This window comes from Hydra viridissima, unplaced genomic scaffold (assembly GCF_058129835.1).
Source record: "Hydra viridissima isolate aposymbiotic clone 2 unplaced genomic scaffold, HvirCarnegie_v1 scaffold_3, whole genome shotgun sequence".
Taxonomy (NCBI): Eukaryota; Metazoa; Cnidaria; class Hydrozoa; order Anthoathecata; family Hydridae; genus Hydra; species Hydra viridissima.
In genome coordinates, this window is record NW_028324302.1 from 4,412,171 (window position 1) to 4,438,962 (window position 26,792).

The 26,792-nt window shown below is 31.4% G+C and overlaps 3 protein-coding genes across 5 annotated transcripts; 1 reads left to right on the forward strand and 2 right to left on the reverse strand.

Moving 5' to 3' along the window:
- The first annotated feature begins 3,887 nt into the window (after positions 1-3,887).
- Positions 3,888-7,675, forward strand: LOC149890670 (uncharacterized). Of its 3 annotated transcripts, none has more exons than XM_090083543.1 (5): positions 3,888-4,046; positions 6,123-6,281; positions 6,385-7,102; positions 7,196-7,418; positions 7,496-7,675. In XM_090083543.1, the coding sequence occupies exons 2-3, from the start codon at positions 6,132-6,134 to the stop codon at positions 6,400-6,402; spliced, it is 168 nt and encodes a 55-aa protein (XP_089939669.1). In that variant the 5' UTR covers positions 3,888-4,046; positions 6,123-6,131; the 3' UTR covers positions 6,403-7,102; positions 7,196-7,418; positions 7,496-7,675. The 3 variants fall into 3 exon arrangements, with proteins under 3 accessions (XP_089939669.1, XP_089939667.1, XP_089939668.1); XM_090083541.1 differs by having other exon boundaries at positions 3,894-4,046; XM_090083542.1 differs by having other exon boundaries at positions 3,894-4,046; positions 6,709-7,102.
- A 4,916-nt stretch (positions 7,676-12,591) lies between these two features.
- On the reverse strand, positions 12,592-15,057 carry LOC145180341 (twinkle mtDNA helicase-like). The gene has a single exon (XM_080055212.2). The coding sequence runs from the start codon at positions 14,990-14,992 to the stop codon at positions 12,866-12,868; it is 2,127 nt and encodes a 708-aa protein (XP_079911338.2). The 5' UTR covers positions 14,993-15,057; the 3' UTR covers positions 12,592-12,865.
- Positions 15,058-18,716: 3,659 nt separating this feature from the next.
- On the reverse strand, positions 18,717-21,465 carry LOC149890671 (uncharacterized). Its single transcript, XM_090083506.1, has 2 exons — positions 21,328-21,465; positions 18,717-21,056 (listed from the first exon to the last, which is right to left on the reverse strand). Exon 2 carries the CDS (start codon positions 20,806-20,808, stop codon positions 18,835-18,837), a length of 1,974 nt encoding a protein of 657 aa, XP_089939632.1. The 5' UTR covers positions 20,809-21,056; positions 21,328-21,465; the 3' UTR covers positions 18,717-18,834.
- Between the last annotated feature and the right edge of the window lie 5,327 nt (positions 21,466-26,792).

Genomic DNA, 26,792 nt, shown 5'->3' on the forward strand with positions numbered 1-26,792 from the left:
TACAGCATGAACAATGGAGCTAATTGGGAGAACATTATCATTCCATCAGGAAGCTATGACATTAAAGACATCAATGAGTATTTGCAAAGGTCTATTTTAAACACAATAAAAACAGCTCAACGTGGAAGTTATATTATTGCAAATAAAATTAATTACTCTCCAAACAACCTTCAAATTGGAATCAATCTTAATACTTTAAAATCAACCATTAAACTTGGTTTGAATTATTTGATTGACTTTAACGTGGAGAACAGCATCTCTTCAGTTTTAGGGTTTACTAAAAGAAAATTAAATTCCAATTCCGAATACGAGTCGGATCATATCGTTAGAATTTCAAGCATTAACACCATCAGAATCGTTAACAACGTTATCAGATCATCCTATATTAATGGAACCCAATTAAATTGTATTTACTCCTTTTATCCAAATGTTAGTCCAGGTTTTAAAATCATCGAGAGACCAATGCATTTGATTTATCTTCCTGTTAAACTGTTTGAAATTTCAACAATGGTTACTCGTATCATTGATCAGAATGGAGATTTGGTTGATTTTCGTGGAGAGGATATTACAATACGATACCATATTCGAGAAGTGAAATAAATAATTTTTTAATACATAAAAAATGAGCAATTATCAAAACATCAAAATTAACATCTCGCAGAGTCAATCTGATAAAATTAAAAAAGCCATGCATGATAAAACCGATACTAGCATTAAGCTTTCTCATCAAGACTTGAACGGTAAACATGTTCTCGCTATCACTAATTCGCAATTGAACAAAATTAGAAAAGCGTATGAAGCTGGTAAAGGAGTCACTCTTAAATTGAGCAAAAGACAAATTGCATACAACTCGAAAATAGAAGGAGGTTTCATCGGAGCTCTTTTACCGTTACTAGGTATGATAGGCAGCACTCTTGCCACAAAGGTTGTTCCTGCTCTAGCTACTGGATTGTTAGCAGGTGTAGACTCTTCTGCTGGCTCTGCTATGGTTGATAAAATTGCAGGAAGAGGAATCGTTTACTTGAAAAAGAATGGAAATGGAATGAAAATGACTGCTGCAGGATCAGGAATCTTTTTAAGACCTTGGGTAAAACCTACTATTGGTGAAGGACTCTTTGTTAAAAATGGAAAAGGCTATCAATCTATTGGAGCTGGATTATTACTCGGTCCAAACTCACCCTTTAATAGTATACCCTTTTTAGGTGCTATTCTATGAAAATCGCTTGTTAAAAAATTCGGATAAACTTTTTAAGAAATTAAAAAAATGATCGACTTTCAATGGATTGACGTAGAAGGAATTGTTTTACCTAATGAAGCTTTAACTAACTTTCAATTGATAAAGGCTGCTAAACAGTTAAAATTAAAAAACTTTCAAGGCGTGTTTGTCAGGGATGAGTTACCAAAAAAGCCAAGAAAAAAAGAATGTGGTATTGTGAATACAGGAGATTCAAGCACTGGTGGGTTTCATTGGGTGTGCTGGTATAAAGACGCTGACAAAAAATACAGCTTCGACTCTTATGCTCAGCCTCCTCTTATTGAGCTCATTGATTATTTAAAAAGTCTGGTTTATTATAACAGCGAGAGAGTTCAGTTTGGTGATACGTCTTATTGTGGCCACTTGTGTCTTTACGTCTTGAAAAAATTACAGGAAGGGGATAACTTTCAAGAAGTTATCAATACCTTGTGGTGACTGCTTAATGACTAAACAAGAAAAACTCACCACCATGAACGTCTTCCGATCACGTCATCACGATGTCTACACCGAAGAAATCAACAAAGTCGCACTCAGCGCTAACGACGACAAAAGATTCATCTTAGAAGACGGAATTCACACCTTGGCTATCGGACATTACAAAACAAGGCAATAAAGAAGAACAGGCATCTTGAAGAACTGGTATAGAAATAACATGATTATTTTTATACTTCTTCTTGATTTTTAAAGACGACTCTTAAGTATTGGTTTTGTCCAAAAACATGATATGAAGTGTTCACCATTTTTTATGCATCCTTAAGTATAGGAAGGGTCAATGCGCCAGAGCCGCCTTTTCCCTATATATTTGGGCGCCCAAAAAAACTGTCTGCTCGCGATGAAAACATGCTTTACACGCTTAGCAGACGCAACCCAAAAGCAGGAGTATCAGCTTTGAGTGCAGAAATCGATAGTGGAGAAAGTAATCGCTTGTGGAGAAAACAGTTAGTCGTACGACAATAAGTAAGTTATTACGCAAAAAAGAATTAATTTCGTTTCATGCTGTAAGAAAGCCTATGTTGTCGTTAACCGATCGTCTAAAACGAAAAAAATGGTGCAAAGAGCGTTTAAATTATTCAGTGGAACAATCAAAAATGAGTATCTTTAGCGATAAGTCAAATTTTGAAATTATTAACAGAAAAAACAAGAGATTTGTTTGTCGCAAAAATACGGAAAAATAATTGAAGTAACAAATACAAATCTGTATTCAAAAAAGTGGTGGCTCTGTCAGCATTTAGGGATGCATATCAAGGCTCAGGCTTTCGTTATATTTTATATACGAAGGAAGATTGAACCAATATGGGTATCGCGACATTTTGGAAAACTCGCTTATCCCTAGTTGCGATTTATTCCAGGCTGATCAAAACTGGTTATTTCAACAAGACAATGCTCCATGTCATACAGCACATTCAATTACCAATTACTTCGTTGAAAGTAATATTCGACTCGTGACTTGGCCAGCACGATCACCTGACTTAAACCCGATTAAAAATTTATGGAGCTGGATGGATTAACAACTATCAAAAAGCAAATAACTAGTCACGAACTGCTTAAAAAAGAACTAACAAATTTGTGACTTGAAATACCAATCAAGATGATTGAAAATCTTATTGAACCAATGGCGAGGCGATTACAAGCATGTATCAAAATCAACGGGGGTCATATCCCATATTAATATATTTCCATGACAAAAAATTAATAAGTGCGTTTAAACTTTATTGCACTTTCTTCTCATCAATTTTTTGATTATTTCTGTTTGATATTACATTTCAGAAAAGATTTTGTGTTTTTTTCTTTCAAAGTTGCGTTTTTTTCCTAATTAATAATTGGCTAAAAAAAAAAACAAAACAAAAAACGAAGACCTTGCATCAGATTTTCTCTTTGCACCAGTCCAAATTTAACATAACATACAAAAACACAAGTGCGTTTAAACTTTCTGTACAAGGTGTATATATATACATAAATAGGCTAATTTTATATTTTTAAATGAATAATAGTGGAGCTGTAGCATCCCAATATCTAGGAACTTTTTCTTTTCAATTTTAGTAGTTTATTTCTTTACAAAAGTAAGAAAACGTAGAGAAAACAATACTTTTTGACCAACTTAATATACTCTAAACCAGTGGCGTACCTAGGGTAAATAGCGCCTGAGGCAAACACCGATCTCGCGCCCCTCTTCCCCCACATAAAGTGCTTAATTACAATTTTTTAACAAATGATGACACAAACTTTATTTTATATAATATATTTATTTTATATGATATATTATTTCTTAATTTATTTTATATAATTCTCGCTTATTGTATCGCAACCAAGCCTCTTTTGCGCCCCTTTCAGGCTGGCGCCCATGGCACGTGCCCTGCCTGCCCTACCCTAGATACGCCACTGCTCTAAACTCAATCTGAAAAAGTTAAAAACTCATACGAAAACATTAGTATTCGCCATTTTTTCAACGCGATGACGAGTTTAAAAAGTAAAATAAGTTATTAAAAAATTTAGCATGGTTTTCATTGCTGTTTAAATTTTTAAATTTTAAGCTATTCATCCAAATGCTAATCATTGCGAAAATTATGATAAAACTACCAAGCAATAAAAACCAGGTCTACAATTTAAATATTTTACTAATTTTTTTAAATTCGTCGCTACGTTGAAAAAATGGCGAGTTTTAGCGTTTTCGTATGAGTTTTTAACACTTTCAGATTGAATTTAGAGAATATTAAGTTGGTCTAAAAGCATTGTTTCCTATACTTTTTATTACTTTTGGACGACGATCTTTTGTAATCTGCAATAAAAGTAGGTGGGTACGAAAGGAAAATAGCGCCATATATATATATATATATATATATATATATATATATATATATATATATATATATATATATATATATATATATATATATATATATATATATATATATATATATATATACAGTACTGTGAATATATATGTTTTAGACCACTTACATTTTTTCAAAAAATCCCGGAGAATTCTTCTCTAATATTTAAGTTTGTAGTTCTATATTATAAACTTATTAAAACACATGTATTTCACACAAAAATATGGAACAATAACAAACTATTTAATGTCAAACTTCATAAAAAACTCTTAATATCTACTATGTCCTCCTTTTGCCTTAATCACAGCTGATATTCGCCGGGGAATAGATTCATACAAATTAGTTATAAATTCCTGGGGTATGTTGTGCCATTCTCTTTGAAGTACTTCAAAACATTCTTCAGCATTTCAGGGAACATGTTCGACCTTCTTTCTGTCCAGGTAATCCCATATATGCTCAATTATATTCAAATCTGGACTCTGGGGAGGCCAGGTCATCAATTGTAGTACTCCTTTCTCTGCCATTTTACTTAAACAATTTTTTGCCACTCGGGAACAATGTTTTGGGTCATTGTCCTGCTGCAGAATAAAATTATGACCTATTAGTCTCATTCCGGATAATGCAGCATGGTGCCTTAGGATATCCACATAACGTTCCCCGGTGAGTCGCCCCTCTATTTTGATCAAATCACCTACTCCAGATGAAGATAAACAGCCCCAAACTTGTAAAGAGCCTCCTCCGTGTTTAATGGTAGGGTTTAAACACTCGGGCTTATAGGCTTCTCCAATTCTTCTTCGAACATATTGGCGTCTTTGTTCAAAAATTTCAAATTTGGACTCATCGGTGTACAGAACCCGATTAAACTTTTCTTGGGCCCAATCTTTGTGTTGTTTCGCATATTTAAGTCGTTTTTCTTTATTACCACGCCGTAATAATGGTTTTCAAATTGCAACACACCCTCTTAATCCCGATTTGAGTAGGTGTCGTCGAATACAAGAAGAGCTGACATTTTTCCCAGTTGCTGTGTTAATGTCCTTTGCCAGCTCGGTTGATGTTTTTTTCCTATTTTTTAAAGAAAGTGTTTTTAAATATTTATTGTCATCTTTTGTTAGCTTAGGAGGTCTACCACTTTTCTTTCTATCTTCAAGGGAGCCAGTTTCTCTAAACTTTTTAATGATTTCTGTAACAGCAGTCTTTGAATATCCTGTTTTGGACGAAATTTGGCGCTGCGAATAACCTTCTTCGTGAAGCACAATAACTTTTTGTCTCTATTAAAGATACTTTACCCATTTAATTAATCTAAAAATGCAAAACAAAACATTTAAAAATGAAAACTAATATATAATTTATCTAAAAATGCAAATTAATAACTTTGTTTAATTATTTTTAACGATTTGTCTAACTGTGTTCATAAAAAATAACAATTTTTTAAAAATGTACCAAAACCCATAATTATTGTACTAAATTCATTCTATCACTGCACTTTATAATGTCAAAAACAAAAAATGAAGGAGTATGAACCCGAATCACTATAAACCAGTTTATTTTTATTTCTTATTTAGATGAACGCTTGGTCGGTAGTTATTATGACACATCGCTTTAATAAATAAACAAACAAATCCCTCATGTTCTCTTATCAATTTTGTTTATTTATTCAAAATAATATACTCTTTCAACTTTTCTTGTATATTATTAAACTTAAGTACGCTTTAAAAAAATTATATAGGAAAAAAATTGTAAATACGTCTAATTATGCAAGTGGTCTAAAACATATTCACAGTACTGTATATATATATATACACAAAATTAAATTTAATCTACAACAAATAATAATAATAATAAAAAAGTATTAATTAGTAATAGTAAAAGTATTTCTTATTACTAATCATTTGTTTTATTGCAGCACTTTATTTCTATTTTATTTCTTGTTTGGGTGGTATAAACTGAAAATTCATTTAAAGTTTTCCATTTGTCTGTGGGAAAACTTATATCATTAGTATATTAATACTTATTACTAGTTAACTAATTTCATTTAGGTTGTTCGAATGGACTTAATTAAAGGTCCAGTTGTATATGGAGAAAATGTTGTTGTACAGTGGTCATCAAGTTATTTCAGTGCAATGTTGCAAAACCAGGCATTAAAGTCTGGTTCTCCTACTTGGAAAAATTATGAGGCAAAGGTCTTAAAATCGGAGGTAAGCAGAATTTAGGATATATATACATTTATATGCAGGTGTAAAATTTCCTCTTTTTTTAATGAAACAAGTATTATACTATTTTATATTTTAAATAATTAAGATGATTTGGAGGAGTTGAACAATCAAGCAAACACCCTTGTAAAAGTTGTTACACCATTACCAAATCAGATACCTTTAATGGTGTGGTTATGATGAACATTTTTAAAAACTGTTTTTTATAAATGTTAAATACTATTTTAAAATATTTCATTCAAATTCATCAGCTTATTTTAGAAATATGATTGTAAAAGTTGTGCAAAAACTAAACGATTGCTTGTTGAAGAAAACATTGAAGTTATTGAAAACATTTTATTTGTATTGTATATTGTAAATACTTCTAATTTTAGCTAGTTAAATTCAGTATTCCTTTATGTTCTTATTTTAGAATGCAGATAAAGTTGCTTTAGAAATTAAACTTGATGAACTTATTCAATGGAGTTTTACAGTTAAACAAGCCCCATGATTTATCTTCTTTAATACATCATATACCAAAATTGACAAAAAGTCTTTCCTCTAACTTAAATCAATATGCAAGTTACTTCAATGTAACTCAAAGTTTTCATTCATCTTTTCAGAAGTGGAAGGGACCCAGCAATTTATATGGGTCTAGTAGAGCAACCTCTCACACTCTCAACTCTTTTGATATGTCTGATCAACTTAATCATTCATTTAGCATTACAAATAGTAATGCTTTTAATGACAGTGTTGTTTCTAAATCAAATCTTACTGAAACGCATACCAATCTGGAAAGAACCAAATACCCAGATGTATCTAGTATAGTAAGAATTTTCATGTTACAAAATTTATCTATTTCTTTATTTATGTTTTAATTATATAAATTTTATTCATAGTACTTTTACTTTGTAATTTAGAAAATATTAGTGCCAGGTCACAAAATATACATTGACCATAAAAAATTCAGCGAATGTAACAAATCGCATGGTACAAATAAATTTGTACACGATCTTTTTGTGTCATTGGTGGGAAACACAGACTATCTAAGAAGTGTCAGTTTTTCTGGCAAGTAAAGTAATGCTCACTCTGACAAAGTAGCAAAACCCAAAATTTGTCAAGACCTTGTTGATGGTGTTGTTGGTAAATAGTTATAGCATTTGAATTTCTTCATTAAAAGGAAGAAATCAATAAATAATTGAACTCTTTTGTATTTTTAGCCTTTGCCTGTCAAATACCGGGTGTGTCATCAAAGGATATGTGAACAGCAATCAAATTGAAATTAAATATTGTGTTGGAAGTTAAGAAGAGTTAAAATATGAAAGATGTTATACGAATGTACATAGTGTATTTCTGTCTTTTTTGATTATTTAATATATAGTCTTTTGTTTTAAAAGTTTATAAATGCACTTTTTCTTGTTTTCTCTCCCAATAGCAAATATTCCTCATATGTAATATACAGATGGCTTATAGAATATCATAAAAAGTCTATGAAATTGGTATAGGAAGCAATTATATTGTCTATAATATATGTAGTATATTATTTATGTAATATATAATATAGACTATAATCGATGGAATATATCCCATCAATTCTATTAACCATCTAAATGGTAATAGAAAATATTTTCTATACACTCTCGAAAAATAAGATCTATAGAAACTTCTATAGACTTTCTGTAGTTAAATTTCTATAGGCCTATAGAAAATAATATTGATCTTTTCTATAGAAACTTCTATAGACTTTCAATTGCATAGTCTATAGACTTTTAGTAGTTGAATTTCTATAGAGAATATGTTCCAAAAGCCTATAGAAAAAAGGATTGATTTTTTGTATAGAAAATCTATACAAATTTTGTCCTGGGTGGAGGGGAACTTCTGAGTTTGAACAAGTATCTTTGAATAGGATGGAAGAAACTCTGCCAATTGTTGGATAAAATGTGTAACGTATTTTGAAAGTCCGTCCACTGGTCCGTCGCATCCTGATATTATCGGTCTAAATGGTATGTTGATTTTATGAACTTTTGGCAGCCCATAAAATAACGGCGAAAAATAAGATGTTATCGGTCGTAGGTAGTCGGCAGTTGTTTTTTTTTCAATTACGTGGTGGCGAAACATGCAATCCATAAAATAGTTAATAATCTCTAATTACACATTTCGTGGGGTAATATGTTAGTTCGTTGTATGTTGTGTTATCTGACACTAGTCCACGTATTTTTCGTTCATAATTGTCTGTGTGTAGAGAGCATACTCCCCTCCCCTCATCAGCGTTTTTGATGACAATATTAGGATTGGAGTTGTTTTTTTTTGAGTGTTAAGGAGTTAAAAAGTGGATGAAGAGGTCACAGAAGGAGAGCTGTGACTTCTTCATCCAGTTTTCTCAGGTAATTTAAAACACTCGCGTTATCCGTATTGGGAGGTGCCCAGTTAGATTTCATGTGGGACGGGTGTCTGTGGTTCTCTGAAGGATTGTTATTGAAGTAGAGTTGTCGAAGAAGCGTTTGATTAAAGTTGTTGATGCTGTAGATATATATGTAAACGTTTAATAGTTTTGGGGTACAGTAGACATGTGTGTTTGGTACGATGTGTATTTGGTACAATCCTCTGGTTGCAAGTTGTTTCTCGTCATAAGACAGGTTATATTCAAAAATATTATTTATGAGTTTCTTTAAAAAAAGACCAACTTTGATTTCTCCCCAGAGATAAGACGTTTATATTGTCTTGTATTACTCACTTGGGCGGAGGTTAAGAATAAACATTTCATTATAAACGTTTGATAGTTTTGGGGTACAGTAGACGGCTTGAAGGTTTTTTGGTTTTAATTATGGTTCTAAATTCTTAAATGAAAAACTTTTACTGTTTCAATGATCAGAGAAAAATTAGACTAAAGCTTAGCTATATCAATATACTCAACTCAATATCAATATACTCAAATTCTAGTCTGTTTTAATTTTTGTTTTTTTCAAAACTTTCTTAACCCTTATCCAAATTCGTTAAAATCTTTAGCATTTCTAATTGGGCAAGTTTACTTCTCTCTAAATCAGCTATTTTATTATTAATTCTCCAATATCTCGCTAAGTGTCGATATACTGTTGTTGTTTTTTTGGGACTCTTAACTTTATTAAAATAAATTCACAAGCTTTTTCAACTCTAAAAGAGTAAAATCTTCAAAAACTTCTGAATCTCATAAACATCTGTTTTAATCTCATTATTAATTTCAATCTCATTGCTGCTGGCTCAATTTCATTGGTACTAGCTCAATTTCAGGAAATCTTGATTTAATTTCAGACATTTAATTCCAACGTTTTTTTGTATCAAATTTTCCCAAAGTTATTAAGACAACAATGATGAAAATTTTCATTTCTTTAATGGTGAATTCCAAAAGAAAGACATAATTGATGAGTTATTTGAGACAATCTCCTATTTTTTTTCATTACTCTGGTTCCATTTGCAACCATTCAAATAAATATAATTATTAAGATTTAACTAAAAGCCATCAAACTTTGTTTCAATCAGTTTAAGACAATCTTTAGCCTCCAATGAGCAATATGACGAGTGTAATATGACGAGTGTAAATTTAGGTTCATGTGTCTTTCATTTTTTTTTTTAGAAATCCATTCATTCAGAACGAATGAAAATCTTTCATCATTCAGAAACATTTTTGACAAATCATCGACCATCTTTTTTTAAGTTTTTTTTTTCTATATTTCAAAAAAAAATTGAAATCATAGTTTGCTTGGAACTCGGAAATTTAAGACCTTAAGCAGCCAATCCTTTTTGAATGTTAACACTTTTTGACAATTCATGAATGGGATAAGATCAACAACATCCATTTGAACTAACACAAGTTCATAAAGATCTTATTTTGGAAAAACTGGGAACAGTCGAAAGTCTTGATTAGGACTTGAAATTGAACTTAAAACTGATCCTGATGATGAGTAAGGTAAGAAAATCACTTTTTTAATTTTTGATTTTGTACTTTTTCTGAATGATAATGCAATGCTATTGTTGCTTCTTTTTTTTCTTAAGAGTTGAAGGACAATATTTGCACTTAACAATTTTCATACCTTGTTGAAGTTAGTACGTTTTTAAATTTCAGGTAACTTCTTCTTTGAAGGCTCCGCCCATTTACTTTCCATTTTCAATTTTTTTTAATATTACTAGAAATATATGTAAAACAAAAATAGATAAATGAAATGATATATAAGACAAAATTATTAGAAATAAATAGCAAACAAAGAAATTAATTTTACTAGACGACCGGCAACATATTCTGCAAAAGTCGCCAAAACAAAGCCGAAAAAACATCAAGATGTAATCCAAAAAAACGGTATTTTTTTTAGGGTAGCTGTATATTTGGTCTAGGAATTAATTCGTGCGGTTTGATAAGGGATTACGAAACTAGCTTATTGTCTTAGCGTTTCGTTTAGCCACGCATGCGTGCGAAGATCACTGTTATTGCGCATCATTTTCATTATAAATCATTTGATTTAAGCGTAAACAACACTATTTTTAATTTAACTGATTATGTCGATTTTTGTTCCTGATAAAGTGTTTTTGCGGGGGATTCTTCTTCATTACTTTAACATGAAGAAAAGTGCTACCGAAAGTCATCGTATTTTGGTTGAAGTTTATGGTGACCATGCTCTAGCTGAGCAAACGTGTCAGAAGTGGTTTGCACGGTTTAAAAGTGGTGATTTTTGTTTGGAAGACCAAGAGCGACCAGGACAGCCGAAAAAGTTTGAAGATGCAGAATTGGCAGCATTGCTCGATCAGGATTCTTGTCAAACGCAAGAGGACCTTGCAAAATTGTTAGGAGTTGAACAATCAACAGTTTCCAGACGCCTCAAAGCCATGGGTATGATTCAAGAAATGTCTCATTGGGTTCCACACGAATTGAAAGACAGAGACGTGGAATGAAGAAAGACCATTTGTGAATTGCTGCTTGAAAGACAGAAAAGAAAGGGATTTTTGCATCGAATCATTACTGGTGATGAGAAATGGATTTATTACGAGAATCCTAAACGAAAAAAGGCCTGGGTAAAGCCAGGTGAACCAGGTCCATCACAACCCAAACGGAATATTCACTGTGCAAAGGTTATGCTGTGTATATGGTGGGATATGAAAGGTGTGGTGTACCATGAGCTTCTGACACCTGGTGAAACTATTAATGGAGAACGTTATCGACGACAATTAATGCATTTGAAGCAAGCTCTGGTCATAAAACGACCAGGTTGGGGTAACAGACATGATAAACTCATTTTTCAGCATGATAACGCTCGACCACATGTCACAAAACCTGTCAAAAACTATTTGGAAAATGTCGGATGAGAAGTGTTACCCCACCCGCCGTATTCTCCGGACATTGCTCCTTCTGACTACTACTTGTTCGATTGCATGAATAACGATTTTATTGGACAGCGCTTCACTTCTTCAGAAAATATCGAGAAATGGGTCTCTGATTGGATCACTTCTAATGATGGAGCATTTTTTCGACACGGAATTCGTAAATTGCCGGAAAGATGGGCAAAAGTAGTGACTAGCGATGGACACTATTTTCATTAATGTATTCATCCATTTAGTTTTTGAAATAAACCTTCAATTTTCAATTAAAAACCGCACGAATTAATTCCTAGACCAAATAGAATGTGTGATTTGCCTACAAGTATTTTTTATTTGTTTATAACTATTTACTTTTAAAACAATTTTAGTTGTACATTTAAATTTGCATTCATTTTTAAAAATAGAAAATAGAAAAATGAAGATAAAATTTGGTACTTAAGTTTTTAGTATTTAAATTAAGTTTCTGTACCAAAAATCTTTCATTTTGAAAAGGGCGGGTGTCAAAAACAATTATTCAACATTGAATCTATGTGGAACGACAGATTTTTCGAAGTAGTAGATCGTTAGCAAAAACTAGATTCTCACTTTCTTTTTTTTGTTTGCTAACATCAGCAATTTTAAGTTAGTAATAAAAACACTTGCTGAAAATTAACCGTATCTAAAGTCTTTTAAAACAGGGGCACTTTAACAAAAAAAAGAAATAGCCACTTAACTGATTCGCTAAAAACATAAAATCTAAAAAACTTATGTTAAAAAAATTGTACAGAAAGAAAGAATTTTTATAAAAATTCCATTGAAAATATAAGCCAAGTAACAGTGTGAACTAAACGCTGATCTCTTAATAAATTTGGGTTTATCACCTTAGTAAATTAAAATTTTAAACTGGAAAACCGCAAAAATATATTCATGAAATCGTTCTGAATTTTAAAGCATTCAAAAGTATTAAATGTTCGAAAGTCAGGAAAAATATACCTTTTTAAAGTAAATGGTTTTTTATACAATTTCTAAATTTGAGCAAATTCATTCACTCACCGTTTATTTTTAAATTTCAATTTCACATAACATCTTAAGATTTTGATTCAATTGAATACCTCTAAAGTGCCAGACAAGTTATAAAAAGATTACTGCAATGCTTTTACAGGAAACAAAAATCATACAGAAGTCTCTACTTATAAATAGAAATTCAATTTGCAGTGAGCAGGCACACGCAAAAAATTACAAAAGCAATTATAAAAAAATTTATTTTATTAGTATACTTTTTTGCTTTTTCGAACTGCTGTTAGTTTTTGTATTGGTCGAATTGGTTTTAGTTCTGGCAAAATACCTTCACCAGTATCAATATTTCGATAAAAGCCAGATAAGCATAATGAATCAGGATGAAAACACAAGGGAATAGTACCTACAGATCCGTTAAAACGATTCTTTTTTACCTGCATAGTTAAGTTGTCAGTTCTTTGAAGAATTAAAACATTATCAGCTTCTTGGCTGGCTTTAGCTGTACCATATATTGAGGCCGTTTGAAGTATAGAGTCATCATTTTCTTTTCGAGGATGAACAACGATAGTAACATGAATATTTAATTCAGAAGCACACTTTCGAAATAAACTAATAGCTTTGTCTAAGGCCTGAAAGCGATCTTCTTCAGTACCAAATGTCGTCATGAACTGCAAGTTGTCTATAATGACATGTTCAATATCATACATATACACACTGTGTTCTATAGTTTGAATAACGCATTGAAGATCTTGTGCACCATAATAGCTCATAAAGTACATCGGAAGGTTCTCAAAATGCTCATACCATAGTGGAAATTTATCCATATGATTCTCTAATGCAATACCAGAATATTGGTGAAGCATAATATTTGCAAGTCTAACATTTTTGATCTCAAAACTCCCCCACAAGGTATTAATACCTTGCATGCAGAGGTCTAAAGATAGTTCACTTAAAAATGTTGTTTTTCCAGATCCAGTGGGGCCAGTAAATATAGTCAGCTCACCTCTTCGGTGCCCTTTTAAAAAGTCATTTAAAAGTGGAAAACGAGTAAAAGCAACACCTGCATTTTCTTTTGCATGTGTTAGCTCACTAAATAATTCATTGCCAATATCTTTAATTGTTAAAAGACGATCAATCGCCACACATTGACATTCAGCTAAAGTTTTTTTCATAGAATCATTTCCATTTTGGATTAGACAATTCATAGGATTCTCAGAACTTTTATGAGTAGTAAAGCACCGTAACATATTTAGTTTTTTTGTAAAACAAAGCACATTTTGTCTTGACTGATAATTGTTAGGAAACCAAAAAATAATACGATCAAACTGTTCTAAAAATGGTAGAAGCATAGGAGGAAGACTTGAAGAAGGTAGCGCTAAAGATGGAACACCTGTAGCATAAGTTACAGCAACACTATCTAGTTCATTTGCAGTAAGAACAACTTCTTTTTGATTTGAATCAATGCATTGCCAACCAAACAAACTGATACCGCTCTGATTGCCTATAAATGTTTGCATTTTTTTCTTAAAAAATATTTTTTTAAAACCTATTAATACAGTTTTCGTTATATCATAGTAAGGAAATAGCAGCCCATCTATGTTATTATTGCTAGCTATATTATCAATAACTTCACAATATGCAACACGGACACCAAAAGAATCCAAAACTTTTTCATCAATATCATTCAAATTTAAATGGCCTTTTACCACTTCTAATGACACAGAATTTATTGGTGCTGAATTTAGCCAGTAACTATGTTTTTCAGGACAACATGATTGCAGATGAATTGGTGGGTCTGTGGAAAGTTCTAACTCTTTAGAGCTCTCAGCAAATGACAGCTTGTTTTTAAACTCTTTCCATGATTTTTCTTTCCCACAGTATGTGCATACTGTCCTACCAGTATGCAAATCAACAAATAAACTATATTCTTTTTTATTTAAAGTGTTACAATCTTGGCATGAAGTCAAATAACCAGTATGTCCTTTTCTAAAGCTTAAGCCTGACTGCTCCAAAATTTCTTCAATTTGTTCAGGATTAAGCCAATTTTCAGGAGAAGCAGCAGTATTTAGATATCGTCGTGCAAATAAATCTTTATTATAGCTTTTTGTTAAATGAGAGCTTCTATATTTTGTAGATAGTAGAGTATTACTATTAAAAACTCTGAAATTAGTGTTACAGTTCTTAAAATTGAAAAAAATTATATCATTTATTGAGTTGTAGGGATTTCTTATAGACATTGCTCCCATTTTATCTTTGAGTGTTTTGAGCTGTGTATTAACATCATTCCTTGGCACATTTTCAGAGCTAAGTTTTGCAGTAGCAAAACGTACTCCAACTCTTCTAACTGTTTGACAAGCATAGCATATTGCTAATTCCATTAACAATGTATTTTAAAAAAGAAGATCAATACATAAGTAACATGATATATTCTTGTACTTCTCTAGATAAAAAAAAAACAGATATTAGCATTATAAAATTAAAACCAAAATTAGACCCAAATAAACTGTAGAAGACAAAAAAATAGAATATGTATGCAATAAAAATTCACTTAGAAAAAAAAAAGGTATCATATCTGCAGTTATATATAAAAAAAAAGGTATCATATCTGCAGTTATATATAAAAAAAAGGTGTCATATCTGCAGTTATAAATAATAAAACAATCATCAAAGAAGACTCATAATTTAGGGATCTTTTTTATTGATTATTATTAATAGAATTAGAAATATTTAGTACAGTTACACACAGCTGACCGCACCAAGAATAAATTGCATTTCAAGAGACTCCGCCACTAACTCTCTTATTAAGTTGCACGAACTCTTTGGAAAACGAAAATTTAAAGTCTGTTTCATTTAGTGACGAAATACACTGTAACAACTGAAACTTTAGAGTAATTTATAAACGATAAAAATATGTTTAAAAATTAATATTTAATTTCGAATCTCGTTTAAATTAATAGCGATATTGTCTCGTGCTAAATCTACCATCTTTTAAAGTTTCCCGGACGAATGCTACGGTTCAGTTCAAAACTTTATTAATAAATGGATTTCCCCAGCAACTTATGCGTATTTTCCCAAGCACCTTAGAGATTTCCCCAGCACCTTTACAAAATTTCATTCCAATATGAGTCTTTTTTAAAAAAAATTACATTTTAAAACCACTGTTAGATTTTTATTTTTTATATTACATATTTATATTTCAAAATGATGAATCGGTATATGCAGAAAAACGGCTTATATTTTGCGTTATTACAAATTGATAGTTAAATAAAAAAAAATAAAGTTTGTTCAAAATGAAAACGATCGCAATCCACCTTTAAAAAATGGCTGTATCATTACCACAAAAGTGTGATTGGGTTTTTTCTGCTGCAGCCTTCAAATACATTTATAGAAGTGTAAATGTGCTTTAAAAGAATATTTTTAATTCTTACTTTTCACTATTATGACTCTTTTAGTTGTTAAATATTTTAAACTTTAGGATGAGATTTTAGGATGAGATTTTAGGATGAGATTTTAGATCAACAGTTTTTTAAATCTTTTAGATCATTATATTGTTTCTATTTTTAGTTAAAGTCTTAAAGATGGAATACCCCTCATAAATATCAACTTTTTCAAAAAAAAAAAAAAAGCTTGTTATTTTTTATTCAAAATTTCTCAGGAAATCACAATCTAAAAGTAATTTTTTTTTTTTTTTTTTTTTTATATAAACTTTGAAATTTTTGTGTCTAATCTATCAGGATTATGGGAATATATTTAATTCAGAGTTGCGGGACTGTAAAAGGCTTAAATATGCGAAACATTAAGTTTAATCTTTGTCAAATGTTACGTAATCTGTGTCCAAAATTGTAAGAGTTATGTTTTTGACAGTTTTTGACCTTGTTACTAAAATCCCCACTCAGTTCTCTGCTATACAAGGTTGGCATATCAATTGGGGATGCATTAATTTTCAAACCGCCATCATTTAGAATTGAAAAAAAAATTGAAAAACAGTGAGCTTGAAGTTTTGTTGTTTATAAATTTTTAAGTCAACTTTCGCTTTCTAAGTCAACTAAATAAAAAAAAAAAATACAATATTCAAGTTTAATGTAGCCCCAGGCAAGCACATAAATCCTTCACTTATTAGATGCAGTAATAAAAGTGATTCAAATATGATGATGCGCAGTTCTTCTGATGGTACTAAACAATATTTTGCACTCCCAACCGATTGCTTTGGGGCATTGGGACAGATATTTTGCATATGCTACGGCTTTATTAAACGAATGCTTTTGTGGAGTTAAGATTAAATAACTTTTTTAGTTTCAGCTATACGTTAAGTGGTTACCCGTCCGGGGCAACCCGCCTCTCCCTATATCTCTATAAAATGATTTTAACAAGATAAAGAAAAGACAAAAGAAAAGCATTAGAAATAAATTAATCACATAATAAAAGTAGAATTTTATAAAGAGATAAAATATGTCAAACAACAAATATAATGTATTCACATATACACATATACACAAGTAAAAAAAAATATATATATATAAAATTACTTATACACAAAGAAAAAAAAATAGCAGTAAAAAATGAACTCAAGCGTAACATTTTTGGTAGAAATGATGGAGTGACGTTAAGAACAGATTCTTGGACCTAAGGATAAAATTTATTTTTAGGCTGTTCGAAAGAGTGTTCAATAAAAGGATACATTGCTATGTAATTGAATTTATTCCATTTTCCGTTGTCTGTTTTAGTGGGATAGTTTAGTTGTTATAAATGGCTGATCTTCGGTTATGCCCACATGTTTTCCTAGTGTCAAAGCAGTTTGAAAATATGGTAGGAAGGAGGCCGTGCTATTGATCCCAGACAAATGAACATTTTAAGAACTAAGTTAAGTTATAGAAACGAAGAATTTCAGGTGTAAGAAATAGGATGTGACTAGAGATATTTCTCAGCAGAAGTGAACTATTTGTATTATTCTATTTTGAATCGAAAGGATTTTAGACATACGATTTTAAATTATCCCCAAATTTGACTTATTGTAAATGCAAATTGAGTAATATGTAACGTTTCAAAATTAACGTCATGTCAATGTGTTGCTAACATGCCGTTAGAACGGCTTAATTTGAGGATAAGGTTGTTTAAAAAAAAACCACTATACTGCCGAATAAAGCTTATTTAGTATGTATTAGTGTTTCTTGCTCTTGTGATGTCACTTAATAACATTGAGATTTTTTCTTATAAAATGGTCTATATACTGCAAAGTCTATGACGTCAGGAAAAGTTTTGGATTGTGAAGTATTATTCAAATATTGTAGAAAATATTTGTTGATTTGAAGCAAAAAACACAGACCCTGATACATATAAAATGTTAATTAGTATCTTTGTATCCTCAACTGGCTAATCCACCGGAGCTTGCATTCACTCATCCACCGGAGGTTGCATCCATCCATCCATCGGAAGTTGCTGGAGCAAAGTCAATTTTTGAATGCTTGATTGAAAAATATCATCTTCGCTATAATAAATTTTATGGCGATGGAGATTGTAAAGAATTTTCAAAACCAGTTGAAAGAATATATGGTGATACACTTGTTTGGAAACTAGAGTGTGTTAGCGATGTGCAAAAAATAGTTGGCATAAGGCTTCGGAAATTAAAAAAAGAAAGAAGTCCAGGTAGCACAGTGGGCCAGAATCCCATATTTTTGGAAAAAAGTCATAACTTTTTTTCCTTTCATCCATAGGCCTCAAAATTTCGTATATAAAGTAATTGGATGATTATAATTTGAATGAGCATGATGATTTTTTTTGTGGTTGCCATGGCAACCCCAGTTGCATAGCAACAGATATTTATGCTTAGTTCTAAAGGGTTATTTTTAAAGCCATTTGTTTCTAACCTTGGTATGCAAATTAATTTGATAATTATAATATGATTGAGCATAACTATTTGTTTTAATTCATAGTCACACTTTCATATAGGTACACACATTTCCAAAATTATAAAGGTACATAAGACACATTTATAACCTAATAGGCCGAGTGAATAAAAATGAGCAATTGCTTTTACTCAGTAATTGGTCAGCTTTACGTGAATAAAAACTTTAGGAGTTTTTCTCATATTTTTATTCACGTAAACTTAAGCAATTTACTCAGTAACTGATCAACTTTACGTGAATAAAAACTAAAGCAAAGTTGTTGAAGTTTTTATTCATGTAAAGCTGACCAATTACTGAGTAAAAGCAATTGCTCATTTTTATTCACCCGGCCTAATATCATCTGTAGATGATCTCAATAAGTCAATAACTCCAGCTGGTAAGTTTTTCGTTTTGGTGTGACTTCCTGCTGTCTTTCTCAGAGATGCAATAAATGGATCAGATGTACACAATAGTCGATTTAACAAATCTTGGTTAGTTTTCACACGAGATGTTTTTCTTGTAAAATGTTCACGATAGTTTTGAAAGTCTTTATTGCGTGCTTCTTGAGCTTCTTCAGGATACATACCAATGGGTAATGCTAAAGTTTTAATAATTTCAAAACCATGGATTAAAATTTTGTAGAGAGATTGGGGCATATAGTACCAAGGATAATGATGAATATAAAGTCGAGCTGTTTTTAAACAGAGAGCCTCAAATTTATCAGTGTCGATGTCTAAACCACATGAAATTGTTGTCAATATAATATGCAAATTTAGAATAAGTTCAACATCAATATTTAAAATTTCTGCGAACTTTTCCGCATTTTGAAATGCTCTTCGAGCCGTATTTCCATCATTTGATGTTCCACTACCACCAGATTTTGGAACATCAACTATCAAGCGCATTTCATCTTTAAATCTATTTTGAATTTGTTGTTTCAGAGCCTTTACTTTGAATTTATCTTCTACTGTTTTTGCCTGCCACTTTTTCAAAGTCATTTTATATCCAATATGTAATAAACATTCAAAAAAACGTATCCAAGCATGTAAAGATGATAAACCAAATGAATAACTGCTTGTTATACCCTTTTTCAAAACCATTTTTTCAATATCATTCGTTCCTTTGGGACTTGCCCCACATATAGTACAGGATTGACTAGAATTTGTATCATCTGAAAGAGCAGTATGAACTTTCCCATCAATCATAGTAATTTGTATTATATGATGTATTTTGGTTTTTTTATTATTTATGTTAACTTCAGTATCTTGCAAATTTGAAATCTCAAGCATAATGAGATCCTCTTCTGATTTAGAAACTGCTGCCGTTTCTTTTTCAAATTTAAAACGCAGAGGTCTACAGTAAATTGTTGATGATGGTCGTGGATTTCGCCAAGCTGGGTACCGTTTTCCATTTGAAAAGCCACACAAGTCCAATGGCACTAGGCAAGTAACAAAAAGTGCCTGCTCATTGTTTAAATTTCTTGTTACTGTTCCTTGCGATATTTGTTTACATATGGACTGTCCTGTGGCACCATCAAAGCCTATTTTGTATCTCAGAGAAAGTCTATCTGGAGTGCCTTCAGTGCAAAGGACATCATACTGTGCCTTGCATATTCTTTTTGCTGTATGATCCACCAAAGCTTGCAGTTTTATTTCAGCTGAAAAGTCTGAGACAGTTATATCTGTAGGATAGCATAACAGCTTTGCATCACGGACATCATTATATGGAGGATATATATCAACTCCCTTTTCAACTTTTTGATTTCGAATAATTTGGTAGGAAGCTTTTGTCAATCTAGCATCTAAAAGAAGACAAAGAGCTTCATCTTTAGACATTCTACCATCTTTTTTTGAGGTTTTTTCAATTGGATTTTCTTTTCTCCGTTTAATTTCTGAAGCAAATTGTAAAGCAGAAGCAGAATACATTTCAGTTAAGTGACTAATTTTATGTTTTTTGGTTTTAGTAGAGTAGTCATCAAAGTTTGCCTTAATTGGTCTTCCAATAGGTATTGGTGTTACATTTAAATCTTCAGGAACATGGCTTTGAAGCCATTTTTTATTCTTTTCTTCAAATCGAGCCATGCTGCTATATGACTTGCGCCACTTATCTCGTAGATGCGTTATTATTGTTCCTAATTGCTGCTTGTTGCAATGCAAATTCATAGCATCAATAAGTTTTTCCACAATACCAGAATCAGATATTTGTATATTATTAGGCTTATGCATGATGAATGCATAGATATTAAAGTATTTCATTTTCAGCCTACAAATACAAAAAATATATTCTTGATTAGACATTGGACAACCAGACATGAAACAAGCTCCAAATATTTATATGTTCATTTTAATGTGATAAAAAAGATGTTTTGCTAAAAAATCGCGATGATTGGAGCCTGGGAACACAAAAAATGCCAGAATGTTGGGCCCCCCCTGCCCCAAAGATGAAGCTTGTAAAAATCATGTATAGAGACGCAGCTGACATCCGCCGACAATAGGTAAAATATATATCGATAATGTACATATTGGGCAAGATATTTCAAGTCTCAAATTTCTGGAGCACCCTGGAGCGCAAAAGTATTTTGTTATTTAAATGAAATTTTCACTAAAAAAAGTACTTTAAATACGCCATCATTAGAAACCAGTTTATTTGATATAGCTTACCTGCAAAATAACTTTGGAATAGCTCATTTCATAGATAATACTTAGTTTTATTTAATTGTGCAATAAAAAATGAATTTTTAAAAATTAATAACAATTTTATGCTTATTAGTAACACGAAAAATATTATTAAATAAAAAAAAAAAAAAAAAAAAATTGAAAAAAAAAAACAACCTTTTTTATTATCAGCTTGAAATGCAAACGGCATAAGAGCTGTACAGAAATATATACATTTTATAAAAGCCAGATGTTTAAGCTTTAAAATGGTATATAACAATGTCATTTTTGAGAATATTTTTTTTATACTTTTTTCCACCACCTGGTCCCACTGTGGGTAGTAAAAGGAAGATTTATTAATGCAACTATCAACAGATTGCAAAACTATTGTGGAATTGCAGCTAGAACCAAAATCAGCCTGTTGATGAAATGTGCAGTGCAATACTTGCTTCATTATTTCACATCACTTCCACAAAAGAATTCCATGTTGTCACATGTTGTATGAAAGGCGAAAAAATTTGTGCTAGCACAATGTTGATCGAATGCATCCCAATCAACCTTCTCTCTATAAACCTGACCCTGGAGTGCCATGTCATGTTAATGAGCCGCTAAAGTTTTTAAAGGACTCAGCGCCAGTAAAATGACAAATAAACACAAAAACACGGAACATTTTTTTGCTGCTGGATGTTTTTAAATGTTTGCTTTTATCTACACCCACGTGGTTTATGTTTGACTTTGTCTTATTTAACTTTTTAAGCTGCTTTTTTGCAGATTTTTGAATCTCCCATCATAGCCATTTCAATTTTTAGTCATCAACTTTTAATCAAATTTTTCAGCAAAAATGTTTTTAATAAGATTTATGCAACCTACTGAAAGTTAATTATATGATTATTTTTTGTAAAAACTACGTATCATCAATACTTTAAAGTAAAATTGTGTAATCAGGACAAGCCATGGGTTCTTCACAGTGGCATAGCTAGGTTTTCTGGCGCCCAGGGCAATGCTGAAAATTGGCGCCCCCCTAAACCAGACATGCGAACTAAAAAAAAACACTTAATGATTCCAAGTATATAACAATTTTAATAAAAAAATGCAAATCCTAATCATAATGCAAACTCAATTTAACTTATGTGAATTAGCATTGAAAGTGACAGATGGTCAATCAGATCCAATAATCAACAACTATTTATAAATTATAATTTGATCTTTCTAGCTTTAGCTGCAGCAAATTTATCTATTATGTCGTCAAAGTCTGTTGATTCTAAAGATTCTCTTTCGACACTAAGGATCGCCAAATCAACAAGACATTGTTGCCCCATTGAAGCTCGTAGATATGCTTCAACTTGCTGAAGGAGCGTTTGCAACTGCTATTGAAATTGCAATTGTGAGCAAGATTTGTAATGCAATGCGTAAGTTTGGAAAAACGTCATCTTTATGTAACAAAATAAATGAAAGTAAATCCAGCAGAGTTGTTGTTATTGGGCCCCCACGAGATTTAAGCAGCATCTGACAGTCTGCGATTTCAGTAAATAATTCTGCTCCACTGATATCTGTACTGTAAAAGTTTGCCAAATCCAAACAATGTTGCTACAAACTTTCTTGATTTTCATCACCATCCCTCTTCAACAATATTCTCACATCGAGCAAGAATCCAAATTTTTTATTGAGATCATTTAATCGTCTAAAGCGAGTTGCTAGTTCTTGTTGGAAACAATCCAATATAATTTTCAAGACTGCTAACTTCATCTTCAGCAATTTTAGAAAAACAGTGTATGTCTGACCACTCTAAAAATACAAACAGAATAACGTCACGTGTAAAACCATTGCAATTCAGAATGTATCAGTTTTTTTTCCCGTTAAAAATTTAATGAACAGTAACCGTTTGACCACTGTTTATTTACGTTTTGAAAAAAATAAAAATTAAAAGTAAAACATAGTACTATGAAAGACGTCAGATCATTTAGAAGATCCGAGGTTTGGGATTATTTTAAATTTTCTTGGAGTTGCTTGTTACTAGTGGTTCGGGTTCTGGCTGACTTTCTCTTGTTCTTGAACTTGCTCTTTAATTCAGCTGTGTTGCTATTAGTTACTGAGCAGTTGTTGGCTCTGGATCTGAGTTGTGAATTCATTTACTTTTATTATTTTTTCGCCTCTTAGGCGCCCCCACCCAAGAGTGGCGCCCAGGGCGACCGCCCCAATTCCCCTCCCTTGCAGCGCCACAACATGCAGTTAAATGAAAATATGGTAAAAGTTTTGTAACAATTTTTTTTTATGACCACATAAAGAAAATAAATTTTCACAGGGGGTTAATTTGAACTTTTTTGAATTTTTCAACTTAATCCATAAAATTTTTAAAAGATATTAGAGTGATAATAATTAAACGCGATTAAATTCCCATAATGCTCTATTATTCGAAATAATTGTTATACAAAATAAAAACCAGGTTATCAATTATCTTTAAAGATAACTTTTAAACAAAAATGATCATTACTCAAGATAGCGAATATCAGCGATATTTTGCATATATTTCTACTTACCTACTTTAGATTGGAGGACGGCACTACTTTACTATGAGATCTATATTTTTATAAGACACTTAATGAGCTTTAAATCCTCTATCATAATCATAAAGATAAGGAGGGATAGAAGAAAGTGTAGCATAAGTGCCAATTTTTCAATTCAATCTCTATGAAATATTTTTTTCTCCTCATAAATTTGTCTTTTCTTGTTGTTGTGAAGTGAATTATCTTTGCTTTATGCATTTTATCCATTTCGAAATAAGTTTTGTGATAAAGCTAATACGAAAAGAGCCGGAATGACGTTCCAAGAGCCTTATTAACGTATCAAGAGCAGCTATAAGGCCGTCTCTGCTGAAGACTAATTTATTTAAGCGATTGAATAACAGGGTTTTGTGGCTCGTTTAAAGTTAGTCCAATTTTTGAAAACTAATGTGAGCGACTATTTTAAAAAATGTTGCGCCTCTATATTAGCCTCCGTCATTTCCGCAAAACTTTTGATTTTTTGAGGGTCGTCATTCGATGTTGCTACGTTGTGATAAGTACATATAATTTATAGTTTTTACATACATTATAATGTATAATTTTTTAAAAAAATTTGTCTTTACTTCCACTAGTCTTTTCGGAATTGTTATTTTCAGATTTTTCTTGGAACTTCTTCGTTTGGCGAAATCCTCATCTTTAGTTTGCGCTGTTTTTTCTTCAATTTGCACAATAACTCATAGCATTATATTAAAAATTGTTGAAGTAATGAAAAAAAGGCAGGTAACGCCCGTAAATTTGTTAATTGTGTCAATAGATAATTATTGTTTTAATTATAGGAGTGGTTGTAAAAAACTGACAATATATATTTTTTTATTGTTTCTTTTATTTAATGAAAATAAAAACAAAAAGTTATTTTCGTTCAAATAGTTTTCATGGCATTATTCAAATTACAAATTTAGAATTTGAAAATATTTTAACCCCTTACCGCATGATTTTTCTTTTTATTAACCAAAAAAGTATATAATGAAAAGTGAAATAAATAGGCACGTGTTTTTTTATTTTTTAAAAAAATATATTTTTTACATTGAAAAAACAAAAAATTATTTTGGTACATGTGGCACGCTATGCAGTTAAGGTAATAATAATAAAAAAAAGATAAATTATTTCGGATCATATATCATCCAGTATAAAGTAACGGTTTAAAATATAAACCTATCACTTAGGTGTAAACAGAGGCAACACATAGTATATAGTTTAAAAAGTCATAAAATTTTTTGGTGCTAACTTGAATTAGTCATATAGCTCTTTCGGCAGGATCGTTCACCACTTGTAGGTAACAAACCACATGTAGTGAGCGATCTACTTTTTAAGAACTAAATTTTTCCTAGTTCTTACAACTAAGTTGACATCATTTAAGATTACTCTTCGCAAATCCTTCATTTTCAAAAACTAACCAACTCTTTCCTCTTACGAATGATGCTATATTCGGAGTGTTCGCATCTTTGTATTACTCTGAGATTTTTAACTTATCGTTATCTCTTTGAGATTTAAAATTAAACAGCTTCTTAGCATCACCTTCTCTAACTTCAGGGAAAAGTTCTTCTCAGCCAAGGAGAAGATAACTGTTCTCTGGTCGTGGTACCAAGGATGTCGCTTCATAATGTCAATCTAAAGATAATTATAATTAGTAACTATAAGTACCTTTGCCAGTTGACAGTCGTTTACATAGGCAAAATTGTCATGGGCTTTTACTTTAAAAGACCTTCCATCATGCAAGATTTCTTGTTAAAGCAATTTATAAGCCTGTACTTTGCCTCAGCCCACAGCTCAACTCAAATCTTTTTTTCTGCAAGCGATCACATGGTACTATTTTTACTGAGTTTGATTTACACATTTTCGTTTTTAAAAGTTTCTTTCAGCATCTGATTTATATAACAGTACATCTGAATAATCCAATGCATTCCAATCATCATGAATGGTAACATGGTTTAAAAATCTAAGTTTTAAAGAAAAGTTTTAAAACACCTGGAACTCTTAAATGTTGCTCAATTACTTTTTTTTTTTTTTTTATTATATACATATATTTTGTATTAAATATATATTAGAAACTTTAAAAAAAGTTATTGCTGAATGTTTAAAGCTCTTTAGAAAAAAATGAATAGAAGAATTTTGAAAGTGTAAACAGTAAAGCAAATCTCGTTTTTAAAACTGAGGGAAAAGTATTTGTTAAGTATCGTTATTTTTCATTGCGTTTCCCTCTAGTGAGATAAGTTTTTTTAGGTCTCGTTTTGTCTCGGAGTAATAAAAATAAGTAGTTGTCTATAGAGACCGCCAATCCATTACAGTTTATCGGATTGTCGGATTGTGCACCGAACTATCTTTGCTGATCGGTTCAAATTATTTACGGATTGATTTGATACGGAAAAAAATTCGTTAAAATAATAATTTATGCAGATTTATGCGGATTCAGAATAAGGAATGCTTTTAAAATAAGATTCATTTTCATTTATTTCTAATATTCAAATATACGATGAAACGAAACGATTTCCTTGTTAAGAAATAAAAAAAGATGTCAAAATCAGAATGAAAGTTAATTATTTTCCATACCCATTTCCTGCCCACACAATGTCTTCAATTTTGCTGAGTTTTTTTAGTGGTTTCTGTCATATATACCAGCATCTCAACGTTTGAGATTGAAAGATTGGTTCTTCTAGAGTTACGTATGTTTCCTGCTGTTGAGAAAAATTTTTCAGATGTTTATGATGCACCAGATATACAGATGTTTTTTCTGGCCAGCTTTGACATTATTGGGTAAATATACTGATTTTGCTTCCAGAAATCCAGTGCATATGTATTTGCTGGAACTGGCTTTGCATTCAAATACCCTCAATTTCAGCTGAAATGGCTTTCTTGGTGTTTGTTTTGCCTCCAGAATTAATGTAATCTGCGCCAAACACTTTCATTCTCAGTTGTTTAGTGAAATAAAAGTTGTAATCATCCTCATCATCCAACATTGAAGGGAAAGAAGTACTTTGGCTAGCCAAAATTTTTTTTCTGACATTTCTTTTATATCTTTCTTTACTGCAGTTTTGACTACTTCAAATTTTGCCCTCTCATCCACAAAGTACATGCCCTTGCTGT